At 42.7% G+C, this 13,463-nt stretch overlaps 1 protein-coding gene across 3 annotated transcripts in view; it reads right to left on the minus strand.

Moving 5' to 3' along the window:
- VPS35L (VPS35 endosomal protein sorting factor like) overlaps positions 1-13,463 on the minus strand; it is a 143,827-nt gene that overhangs the window by 98,274 nt on the left and 32,090 nt on the right. For all 3 annotated transcript variants that reach the window (XM_025275381.3, XM_025275379.3, XM_025275380.3), the window contains exon 8: positions 7,875-7,959. In XM_025275381.3, coding sequence (XP_025131166.1) covers positions 7,875-7,959 — 85 coding nt within the window. The remainder of the gene's footprint in view (positions 1-7,874; positions 7,960-13,463) is intronic.

Genomic DNA, 13,463 nt, shown 5'->3' on the forward strand with positions numbered 1-13,463 from the left:
CCGGACAAGGTTGCCTCTGGGAATCCTTTGAATAGGTGAAACATGCCCACCGTTCCAAATTCAAAAAGGCTACGGGAGGCACCGAATGATGCTCACTGCCTGGACCACCCTCGTTTGGGGGGAGGCGGGGGGGCGGAGAGGCACTTTTACTAGTTTCTTGAGTATCCTCCTAATGTTTCTTTAGGCAAACACAAGTGACAACAAGCAAGTGTTCTAACTTTCCCTCCTTTCTTACACAAAATGGAACATACTCTCACAGCTGTTCTGCATCTTGAGCTTTTCACCCAATGACATAACCTGGGTACTTTCCACACCGGAACACAGCACAGCTTCAGTCCTTCTCAGAGGCTCCTCGTGCTCTGGTCAGTCACTCGGGTTGCGGGGATGAATTCCCAGAGGTGAGTTGCTGGGTCATGGCTACACGCACTTGTAGTTTTCACAGAGAGAATTTCCTCCATAAGCCAAGTGATGGATATGGGTTTGGGTGGACTCCAGGAGTTGGTGACGGACAGGGAGGCCTGGCGTGCTGCGGTTCATGGGGTCGCAAAGAGTCGAACACGACTGAGCGACTGAACTGACTGAAGAGCAATAAAGCAGGTGCTCTGACTGCTCAGAGAGAACTCAATTTGAGCCCCAGCTCTGCCACTCATTACCCTGGGGAAGTAGATGAGCTGCTTTACTTCCTTGTGCCTCAACCTCCTCATCTGTGAAGTGAGGATAATTATAGCTGCTGCTGCTAAGTCGCTTCAGTCGTGTCCGACTCTTCGTGACCCCATGGACTGCAGCCTACCAGGCTCTTCCGTCCATGGGATTTTCCAGGCAAGAGTACTGGAGTGGGGTGCCATTGCCTTCTCCGGGATAATCATAGACCCTACCTCATAGAGCTGTTATAAAGACGGCGTAACTGAATATCACTAAAGAACTTAAAACACTCAGGCCCAAATTTGCTGAGGACTTCTCACCGTTATTCTCAACCCCCAGCCCAGCTAGTTCCTAGAATACAGGAAGGACAGCAGGCATCTACACCATACCTCAGTCCTGCTGGCTGAGGTATGGGGTCGGGCTGCCACCACAGAGGCTGACAGAATGACTGCCCCAAATTCTCACAGGATTAATGTCTGGATCTGGCCAGGTTTGTGGGCTCATCAGCCTCTTGGAACTAGTCTCGCCCAGGGATACTGACTCAGGCAAAAGAGACTTGCAGGAGGCTGGCAAGGGAAACCAGAAGGTCAATGTGTCAATTCGCCATGAGAACAGAACCGTCAGGAGAAACAGACACAGCCACCAGACTCTTTGGCTGACTGACATCCTCAGTCCCTGAAGGCAAGCTGGGCATGAGGACAAGCTGAGGCCCAAGGGGTGTGTAATTGATGACCGTTCTGAGAGCCTAAAGCATCTGTCTGTTCTGGATCACTGCCCCCTCCCATCCCCACTGCCTCCCCAGGTCCCTGCCACCCTCATTTTTTCCCTGAAATGTTGCATGGGACTCACAACTGGGCCCCTTGCCCCACCCTTGCCCTACAATCTAGTCTCAACACAGCAGTCAGAGGAAGCATATTAAAAATTAAATTAGAACTTCCACTTACTCTACATAACACCTCAGTGGCTCCTCATGTCCTCCAGGTCAAAGCCCAAGTTGTTTCAATGGCCTACATGGCGCACCAGGTTTCAGGCCATGTCCCCATCCCCACTCACCACCACTCCACACCTCCTGCAGCACCTTGGCCTCAGTTCTCCAAACCTGCCAGGACTGCTCCTACCCCAGGGCCTTTGCACTGGCTATTCCTTGGTCCTAACTGGCCCCACATTGCCAACATGTGGTTCATCTCTCACGTACTTCAAGTACTTGCTCACACATCAACTTCTCGGTGAGGCCTCCTCCAACCACCCTATTTAAAACTGCAGCCCACCACCACCCACTGCTATGATTTGGGTTTTTTCCCCCCTCAACAGCACCAGATCAGATCAGATCAGATCACTCACTCAGTCGTGTCCGACTCTTTGCGACCCCATGAATCACAGCACGCCAGGCCTCCCTGTCCATCACCAACTCCCGGAGTTCACCCAGACTCACGTCCATCGAGTCAGTGATGCCATCCAGCCATCTCATCCTCTGGCGTCCCCTTCTCCTCCTGCCCCCAATTCCTCCCAGCATCAGAGTCTTTTCCAATGAGTCAACTCTTCGCATGAGGTGGCCAAAGTACTGGAGTTTCAGCTTTAGCATCAGTCCTTCCAAAGAAATCCCAGGGCTGCCAGTCAGAATGGCTGCGATCCAAAAGTCTACAAGCAATAAATGCTGGAGAGGGTGTGGAGAAAAGGCAACCCTCTTACCCTGTTGGTAGGAATGCAAACTAGTACAGCCGCTATGGAGAACAGTGTGGAGATTCCTTAAAAAACTGGAAATAGAACTGCCTTATGATCCAGCAATCCCACTGCTGGGCATACACACTGAGGAAACCAGAAGGGAAAGAGACACGTGTACCCCAGTGTTCATCGCAGCACTGTTTATAATAGCCAGGACATGGAAGCAACCTAGATGTCCATCAGCAGATGAATGGATAAGAAAGCTGTGGTACACATACACAATGGAGTATTACTCAGCCATTAAAAAGAATACATTTGAATCAGTTCTAATGAGGTGGATGAAACTGGAGCCTATTAATACAGAGTGAAGTAAGCCAGAAAGAAAAACACCAATACAGTATACTAACACATATATATGGAATTTAGAAAGATGGTAAAAATAACCCTGTATATGAGACAGCAAAAGAGACACTGATGTATAGAACAGTCTTATGGACTCTGTGGGAGAGGGAGAGGGTGGGAAGATCTGGGAGAATGACATTGAAACATGTATAATATCATGTATGAAACGAGTCGCCAGTCCAGGTTCGATGTACGATACTGGATGCTTGTGGCTGGTGCACTGGGACGACCCAGAGGGATGGTATGGGGAGGAAGGAGGGAAGAGGGTTCAGGATGGGGAACACATGTATACCTGTGGCGGATTCATTTCAATATTTGGCAAAACCAATACAATACTGTAAAGTTTAAAAATAAAATAAAATTTAGAAAAAGAAATCCCAGAGCTGATCTCCTTCAGAATGGACTGGTTGGATCTCCTTGCAGTCCAAGGGACTCTCAAGAGTCTTCTCCAACACCACACTTCAAAAGCATCAATTCTTCGGCGCTCAGCCTTCTTCACAGTCCAACTCTCACATCCATACATGACCACAGGAAAAACCATAGCTTTGACTAGACGAACCTTTGTTGGCAAAGTAATGTCTCTGCGTTTCAATATGCTATCTAGGTTGGTCATAACTTTCCTTCCAAGGAGTAAGAATCTTTTAATTTCATGGCTGCAATCACCATCTGCAGTGATTTTGGAGCCCAGAAAAATAAAGTCTGACACTGTTTCCACTGTTTCCCCATCTATTTCCCATGAAGTGATGGGACCGGATGCCATGATCTTTGTTTTCTAAATGTTGAGCTTTAAGCCAACTTTTTCACTCTCCACTTCACCTTCATCAAGAGGCTTTTTAGTTCCTCTTCACTTTCTGCCATAAGGGTGGTGTCATCTGCATAGCTGAGGTTATTGATATTTCTCCCAGCAATCTTGATTCCAGCTTGTGCTTCTTCCAGTCCAGCGTTTCTCATGATGTACTCTGCATATAAGTTAAATAAGCAGGGTGACAATATACAGCCTTGATGTACTCCTTTTCCTATTTGGAACCAGTCTGTTGTTCCACGTCCAGTTCTAACTGTTGCTTCCTGACCTGCATACAAATTTCTCAAGAGGCAGGTCAGGTGGTCTGGTATTCCCATCTCTTTCAGAATTTTCCAGTTTATTGTGATCCACACAGTCAAAGGCTTTGGCATAGTCAATAAAGCAGAAATAGATGCTTTTCTGGAACTCTCTTGCTTTTTCCATGATCCAGCGGATGTTGGCAATTTGATCTCTGGTTCCTCTGCCTTTTCTAAAACCAGCTTGAACATCTGGAAGTTCACGGTTCACGTATTGCTGAAGCCTGGCTTGGAGAATTTTGAGCATTTCTTTACTAACATGTGAGATGAGTCCAATTGTGCAGTAGTTTGAGCATTCTTTGGCATTGCCTTTCTTTGGGATTGGAATGAAAACTGACCTTTTCCAGTCCTGTGGCCACTGCTGAGTTTTCCAAATTTGCTGGCATATTGAGTGCAGCACTTTCATAGCATCATCTTTCAGGATTTGGAATAGCTCAACTGGAATTCCATCACCTCCACTAGCTTTGTTTGTAGTGATACTTTCCAAGGCCCACTTGACTTCACATTCCAGGATGTCTGGCTCTAGGTCAGTGATCACACCATCATGATTATCTGGGTCCTGAAGATCTTTTTTGTACAGTTCTTCTGTGTATTCTTGCCATCTCTTCTTAATATCTTCTGCTTCTGTTAGGTCCATACCATTTCTGTCCTTTATCGAGCCCATCTTTGCATGAAATGTTCCTTTGGTATCTCTGATTTTCTTGAAGAGATCCCTAGTCTTTCCCATTCTGTTGTTTTCCTCTATTTCTTTGCATTGATCGCTGAAGAAGGCTTTCTTATCTCTCCTTGCTTTCTTTGGAACTCTGCATTCAGATGTTTATATCTCTCCTTTTCTCCTTTGCTTTTCGCTTCTCTTCTTTTCACAGCTATTTGTAAGGCCTCCCCAGACAGCCATTTTGTTTTTTTGCATTTCTTTTCCATGGGAATGGTCTTGATCCCTGTTTCCTATACAATGTCATGAACCTCATTCCATAGTTCATCAGGCACTCTATCTATCAGATCTAGGCCCTTAAATCTATTTCTCACTTCCACTGTATAATCATAAGGGATTTGATTTAGGTCATATCTGAATGGTCTAGTGGTTTTCCCTACTTTCTTCAATTTCAGTCTGAATTTGGCAATAAGGAGTTCATGATCTGAGCCACAGTCAGCTCCTGGTCTTGTTTTTGCTGACTGTATAGAGCTTCTCCATCTTTGGCTGCAAAGAATATAATCAATCTGATTTCGGTGTTGACCATCTGGTGATGTCCATGTGTGGAGTCTTCTCTTGTGTTGTTGGAAGAGGGTGTTTGTTATGACCAGTGCATTTTCTTGGCAAAACTCTATTAGTCTTTGCCCTGCTTCATTCCGTATTCCAAGGCCAAATTTGCCTGTTACTCCAGGTGTTTCTTGACTTCCTACTTTTGCATTCCAGTCCCCTATAATGAAAAGGACATCTTTTTTGGGTGTTAGTTCTAAAAGGTCTTGTAGGTCTTCATAGAACCGTTAAACTTCAGCTTCTTCAGCCTTACTGGTTGGGGCATAGACTTGGATTACTGTGATATTGAATGGTTTGCCTTGGAAACGAACTGAGATCATTCTGTCGTTTTTGAGATTGCATCCAAGTACTACATTTCGGACTCTTTTGTTGACCATGATGGCCACTCCATTTCTTTTGAGGGATTCCTGCCCACAGTAGTAGATATAATGGTCATCTGAGTTAAATTCACCCATTCCAGTCCATTTCAGTTTGCTGATTCCTAGAATGTCGACATTCACTCTTGCCATCTCTTGTTTGACCACTTCCAATTTGCCTTGATCCATGGACCTGACATTCCAGGTTCCTATGCAATACTGCTCTTTACAGCATCGGACCTTGCTTCTATCACCAGTCACATCCACAGCTGGGTATTCTTTTTGCTTTGGCTCCATCCCTTCATTCTTTCTGGAGTTATTTCTCCACTGTTCTCCAGTAGCATAGTGAGCACCTACTGACCTGGGGAGTTTCTCTTTCAATATCCTATCATTTTGCCTTTTCATACTGTTCATGGGGTTCTCAAGGCACCAGTCCTCATGTAATATACAATCAGGTTTACTTATGTATTCTGTGAATCTCCTCTTTGTGGCACAGCTCACAAAGGCCTGGATTTTTGTTTCCTATTTGCTGACATCCTCAGCGCCCAGCAGAGCGCCCGACATTACCTCCCTGGATCATCTGAACCCAGAGATCCTAGATGTCTCTTTCTGGCTCAGTTGGCTCCCATTCCCTTTTCTCCTGGAAAGAGCATCAACCTTTCTTCTTTGGGGTATCCCAGCTCTGGATTATCTGCATATTCCCTCCTCCAGAGCCCATAACTGGCTCAGGGACTGACGAGTGATCCAAGCCAAATCAATGAGATGAATTCCAAGACTTCTGCTGGAAAGTGTGGCTAGAATTCCCTTCCTTCTCCTGGGACTACTAGCAGCAAAGCTGATAGAAGCTGGGGACACCTTGTGGAGCTTGAGAATGAAGTCAACCCAAGAAAAAGTACTAGAAAAAGACACAGTTCTGAAGATACTGGTTGAGTTCTTGAATCCAGCTGTACCTGAAGCCAGAAATGACCCCTGGATGTTTCAACATAAGCCAATAAATACCCTCCCTTCTCCAAGACTGGTATGAGTCAGTTTCTCTATCACTTGTTCCAGTTAATATGCTCAGGTCCTCGGTCTCCTATGCAGAAATATATGGCCACTCTGAATGACATTTTGTTTCCTAACACACTTGACCTTTCAATGGGTTACAGGCTAGACTTGCCAGGTTGCAAGCCCACTGGCAAGGCAGCTAACGTTATGTGCCAAAACCCTCTGCATTCAGTTCTCAGAAGGAGACTGTCTCCTAGTTCTTGCAGGGCTCCTCACTGCTGAACGTCACGTACAGCCCACAGGCTGCATGGTCTGGGCAAACTGCTAATGGCATGATGTCTTGGCCATTGACCATCACAAGCAGCATGGAGACTTCCTGTTTCTCCAAGGGACTCCTGGTTAATTAATCTCTTCCATCTAGATCTCTCTGCCGGGCTCCCAAAGATCATTTGGCTTGAGGGGTTGAGCATGTGACAAGGGGCAGCCACAATGATGCAGGAAGACCTCATAGGAGCTGCAGCCATCATCCACGGGACAGAGACTGGAGGCTTAGACTAAGGTTTCAACAGAGAAGACAGAAAAATGGAGTACTGGGGAGAAACTGAGGAGGCTGAAGAGAAGAACCTGGTGATAGACTGTACGTGGGGCATGGCGAGAAGATGCTCAGATTTCCAGAGTGGGCAACAGGGTGCATGGTATCGCCATTCCCTAGGACAGAAACCCAGCATGGGTGGGGAAGGGCTGGGAAGAGATGCTGGGCTGAGTTCTGAACAAAGTGGGTTCCAGATGCCATGAGCTGGCTGGCAACGGATCAAGGCCTGGATAGGACGTGTGCTCCCCAGCCCGCCTCACTTCGCTCACTTACCTTACTAGCCTATCAGAAGGTGGGAAACAAGTAATGTAAAATTCTTTCTGGAGGAGGAAATGGCAACCCACTCCAGTATTCTTGCCTGGGAAATGACCTGAGCAGAGAAGCCAGGCGAGCTACAGTCCGTCCACAGGGTCACAAGGAGTCAGACACAATTGAGCAAATGAGAGCATGAGCACGCACATGTGCACATGCACACACACACACCTATATATAAAACAGACAGCTAAAGAGAACCTACCATGTAGCACAGGGCCTCTACTCACTGCTCTGTGGTGACTTAAATAGGAAGGCAATCTGGGAAAGAGTGGATACATGTATATGTGTAGCTGATTTGCTTTGCCACACAGCAGAAACAAGCACAACGTTATGAAGCAGCTATACGCCAATAAAAATTAAGTTAAAAAAATAAAATTCTTTCAAAAACAGCACTCTTATTAATGAGCAGGTGAGCAAGGGTAAGGGTGAGGGTTTTGATTTCCTTTGTGACTTACCTCAAAAATGAAACCACAACAGAACGTATTTTAAAGCAACTCGACCATCCAATTTCTGGCAAAACAAACTACTTCTTAGATTTAAGATGAATAAAACTAGTACTTACCAAATGTATCGAGTATATCAGTGATAAGGACAAATTTGCTTGGGTAGAACTGAATAACACTTGTGTCCGAAAGAAGCTTTGAGCACTAGAAAAAGAGAAGGGAAAAGTCACTCTGTCATGTCTGACCGGGTTGAAACACTCCAAGCCTGGAAATGAAAGGATTTCTACAGACAAGCGCAGGTTTTTACCATGGGCCAGGCCTGGTGCTAATCTCTGGAGGTATAATTACAAGAAATACCACTGTGCTTTTGACAAAGGGAGTCGACTCTGCTCCTAACAGAGCCTCTTAAGGAATGGCACCATCACCTGCCTCCAGAAAAGCCACAACTCAGGAATCTTATCCAGAGGGTCTGAACTAGGATCAGTAGGTAGTCACCAGGAAAGTCAGCCATCATCCTTGCAGGTGACTCCATCTTTTCAGTATGGCCTCCTCTGGTTTATTTCAGAATGGTCTTGATTCTTAAATGTTCTTTTCTATGAAATGACCCCATAGGTTCTCCAGGGCTTCCTACACTAGCATCTATTATTTATACTCACTCTTAAATTTCCTTCTAAAAGGAAACTTGACAAGTTTCAAAGAGTTACATGTTTCTCTGGAACTGTGCTCTGCAACACCAGGAACATTTTGGGTTTGCAGGAAATTGCTCAATCCCTCCAGCATCACCTACGCCAGAAGGCCACTGACACGTTCAGGACTCAAAACAGATTACAGCCACACAACGTGGCCCTAAACACCCCAGATAAAGTCATCTCGTAGAATCAAAAACAAAAATCTATCTTTACTTTGAAGAATGCAAAGTGATACCCTGAAGTCTTGACAGATTCAAAAGTCTGGATAAGTAACTAGATAACCTTGCCATAGTTTATCAGAGATAAAATATGTCATGTAAAAACCAAAACTATTTGGACATTTAGAAAGAGTCCTTTCATATGTATGCATTTTCAATGTGCAGTGAATGGCTAGAAAGTTCATCTTAACAAGAGGTAGACTGACATGTGTTTTCAGTTTGGCTTTGTTACCCAATATCTAAATTATTATAATTATCAAGTTTCTCTTTAGCATTATCTAATTAAAAGTAAATACGTGTCCAATTTGTGAAGCAACCTCTCATAGCCCAAATGTTATTTGGGGGTTGGAGATGAGGGGAACGTAAGCTGTGAAAACAATGGCATCGACACCAAGCGTGGCATTTGTATCTACACAGAACTCCATTTCCTGACACCTTGCTCTGTGTTTTTCACATGCCCTTTATGAGAGCTCCAACTTAAACAATTACCCCATGAGACTTCAGGGCTTGGAGAAAACAAACAGCTCTGAATCTTAGAGACTGTTTACAGTACACAGCGCTTGGTTCCTAGCGATGTGACATCTCCTGAGTTTCTACCAGAACCCCTCAGAGATGAGTTACTGCCCGTGGGGAGGAGGGAGGGAGAGAGAATTCAAACAAGATTTCAAATTAAACACAGCTGGCGATTCCCAACACTGCATTGATTTGTCTCCCCAGCTGGTGTCACAGAATATAAGGTTTTTTAATCCAAAGTTAAAGTCATATAATGTTATAAACTGAAGTCACTATTTTGAAGATTCCACAGCTATTTTTTTAAAGCTTTGCTGCAGTTTCCTAAACTAATAAAAATCAGGCACCCCGTGGTATGTACTAAAAACAGAGTTCCTGCTCCTCTCCAAACCTACTGGTCAAAACCACCCGTGGAGGCACCAGGGAATCAGCATCTTAAACAAGGGTTCCAGGTTCTGCACTGACACAAGCCCGTGACACTGGGCTCGTGAAATCCACAATCTGTACTACCCTCTGAATGGAATAAGCGTTCTACAAACCAGGGGTTCTCCGCTTCAGAAAAACCTGGGGAACTCTGTGAAATAACAGTGCCTGGGATTCTGACCGATCAGCTCCAGTGTTCAGCTTGGAAAACAGGATTTCTTAAAGCTCCCAAGTGATTCTAATGTGCAGCCAAGGTTGAGAACCATTGTTATAAACATTTCCTGAGCAACTGACTGGTCAATTACCTGCCTGAAATACTTGCTATCGAATTTATCAACACTGCAGAAAAAATACTAAAGGAACGTTTTTCATTTGTTGCCAATTAATGATATTCTAGAAAGAAACTAACAATTTCAAAAACTAAGTTGGAACTAAAAAAACAAAAATTTAAACCAAAGCAAATGAATAAATTAAAAGATAACCTATGATTGAGTACTAAAAAACCATGACTATATGGATGGATGGATGGGAGCAAAGAAGGAAGGAAGCAGACTAATCAGAGGACAATTATCGCCTAGAACATATATTTTTTAAATCCTAAAAATCAGTAAGAAAGATACAAATAACATAATGGAAAAATGAGCAAAAGGAATCAACAAAAGGCATCTTACAGAAAAAGAAACTCCAGTGGCCAATAAATGTTTGAAGAGATGCTCAATCTTATTATAATCAGGGAATTGCAAATTAAAATCACAATAAAATATGATTTTATTACCTCCTAAATTGAAACAATTAAAATAGCAAGTCTGCTCATACCAAATGTTGGTAGGCTGCCGAACAGCACAGGCTCTCACACTCTGCCACTACGGTGCAGGCTGGCACAGCTACTGCAGAACGTAACTTGGCATCATCTGGCAAAGTGGACGAGGCACACACCACACACCTGAGCTATTCTACTTTTAGGTATGGGCCTTCATTAGAGAAACACTTTATATGGCCACCAGCAGACATGACTAGTGTTCACATTGTTCATAATAATGAAAAAGGAAAAAGAAAAGAAAAGAACTGGAAACTCATCAACAGAATGAATGATACATAATTTATGCATCAGTAGATGAATTCTCCTGGAGAAGGAAATGACAAACCTCTCCATCTGATCTATAGGGTCAGCACAATCCCTATCAAAATCTCAGAAGGTTTTTTGGTTTTGTTTTTTTGGTAGAAATTGACCCTAAAATTCACATGGATACACAAAAGACCCAGAAGAGCCAAAACAATTTTGAAAAAGAAGTTAAAAGACTTATACTACCTAGTTCCAAAACTTAAAACTAGCTATAGATCAAGACAGGTGGTACTGGCTTAAGGATACACTTAGAGATCTATGGAATAGAATTGAGAGTTCAGAAATAAACCCTTACATTTATGGCCAACTGACTTAACAATAATGCCAAGGTAAGTCAACAGGAAAAAGTCTTTTCAGCAAATACTGCTGAGACAACTGGATATCCATAAGCAAAAAAAAATTAATAAATTTAGCGACTCACACTATACATACAAAATAATAATTCAAAATGGACCATAAACCTAGATGTAAGAGCTAAAACTATAAAACTCTGTAGAAAAAAATAGGAAGAAATTCTCATGACCCTGGGTTATGCAAACAGTTCTTGGAAAGAATTCCAAAAGCATGGGCCAAAAAAGGAGAAAACTGATAAACTGAACTTAATTAAAATTAAAAACTTTCACATTTTAAAAGATAACATTATGAAAATGAAAAGACAAGCCACAGACTAGGAGAAAAATACATGTACATCATGTATTTGATAAAGAATTTATATCAAGGATAAAAAATTGTTACAACTCAGCAAAGAAGATAAATGAAATGACTTTTTAAATGGGCAAGTCTTGAATGGACAGTTCACTAAAAGAAGATATAAAAATGACCAATAAACATGAAAAGACGCTCAACATCATTAGTCAGGTGGGATATGCAAATTAAAATGTCATGAGATACCTCTTTACACCCAATCATATGGCTATAATCAAAAAGACAGACAATAACGAAACGAGTGATGGAGAAGATATAGAGGAACTGGAATCCTCGTACAGGTGGGAATGCAAATGCTGCAGCTATTTTGGAAAGCAAACTGGCCATTCCTCAAAAAGGTAAACATAAACTTACCATATTATTTAGCAATTCCATTCTTAGGAATCTATTCAAGAAAAATGAAAATATATGTCCATATGAAGACTTGTATGCAACTGTGAACAGCCGCATTATTCATCACGGTCAGAGTGGAGACGACCTAAATGGCCACCAACTTACTAATAGATAAGAAAAACGTGGTTATGCCTGCGGTGGAATACTACCCTGCAGGAAAAAATACTACCCTGCAGGAAAAAAAAAAGTGCTGATGTAACAACATGGATGGACATCAAAAACATGGTAAGTGAAAGAAGCCAGAGGCAAAAGAATGACCCCACGTATATGAAATGTCCAGGAAAGGTAAATTCACAGAATCAGAAAACAGATCAGTGGTTTTTCTGGAGCTGAAAGTGGCAATAGCTATGAAAATGTTCTAAAACTAGATTGTGGAACAGCTGTGCAACTCTGTAAGCTTACTAAAAATTACTGAATTGTACATTTACAATGGTGAATTTTAGGACATGTAAATTATCTCAATAAAGTTGAAAAAACAAAACAAAATAAAATCTTACTACAGAGCAAATAAAGGGAACTGCGCTTCCTTTCTCCATACTCTGCGCCTTCACCAGCTTTTTTGGATAAAGAAGGTAGCCTTTAAAGTACTGAAAGTCAAATAATTAGTATTAACCAGATGTGGAGTTAATTAAACACTTTTATGGTTCTTTTCTTTGGATACACATGAATCAAATCTCCAGATGTAAACCTCTTAGAAGTCACAGTTCTGTGCTACAAAACTCTACGGAGAGATGCTGCCAACGAAAACATTTTGAAGACGCTCTTGTTAGTTTAGCTATTTTCTCACTTGAGCCACTCAGCAAGCAACCTCCATCAAGTGCCTCCAGGATGAGAGAAACCTTCAGATATTTACTTTGTCAACTAACAACTGTGAAGGAAGGGAAATGGGCTTGGGTTTGCCTCTATCATGAACACCAAAATAAACAGTACCTGCCACACAAAGTGTTATCCTTAATGCTTTCAAGTACCCAGTGTAAAGACTCTCAGACTCTCCTAACCCTCCTCCAGAAAAAAAGGCAAGAAAACAAATGTCACATTCCCATGACAAGAAACAAGAATGAGAGCTAGTACTTCTGAACTAAAATGGCTGTTCAGCAATTCTGTTACCTCTGCTCTGAAAATCATAACGCATACATCAGTCCTTGTATAGTGTACTTCTGGACATGTTTTGCCAAGACAGGATGTTTTTATGATTCAAGAGACAGGGTAAGCTGTTTTCCCTACAGAACTTGCTCTTGTAATCCAAAAGTTGTCATGGATCAACAAACAGGACTCAGCAAATGTACCTCTGACACTATAAACACATTGTCTATGCCACATCATTATACAGAACATGACCCCAAAATGCATACATCAGGAACATAGAACCATTGGTCCCAAAGATAAAAGAAAATCTGGTTAAGAAAACCCAAAACACAGTTGCTCAATCTTTAGTCTATACAGATCATAAATATGTCAGGGGCTGTAACAGGGCCAACAAACTGCACAACCCTGGGGGGACCTCAGTAATTCTGTAATCTAGGGTGAAATTTCCTGGAATTATACCATGCATAATCTATACAGCTGCACATGGTGGCCCTGGGATTAGCCATCTCTTAAAAAACACGGACTCATAATCATGGACTTTCACAGGAGGTAGGTGAAAAT

Source organism: Bubalus bubalis, chromosome 24 (genome assembly GCF_019923935.1).
Source record: "Bubalus bubalis isolate 160015118507 breed Murrah chromosome 24, NDDB_SH_1, whole genome shotgun sequence".
In the NCBI taxonomy this organism is placed as follows: Eukaryota; Metazoa; Chordata; class Mammalia; order Artiodactyla; family Bovidae; genus Bubalus; species Bubalus bubalis.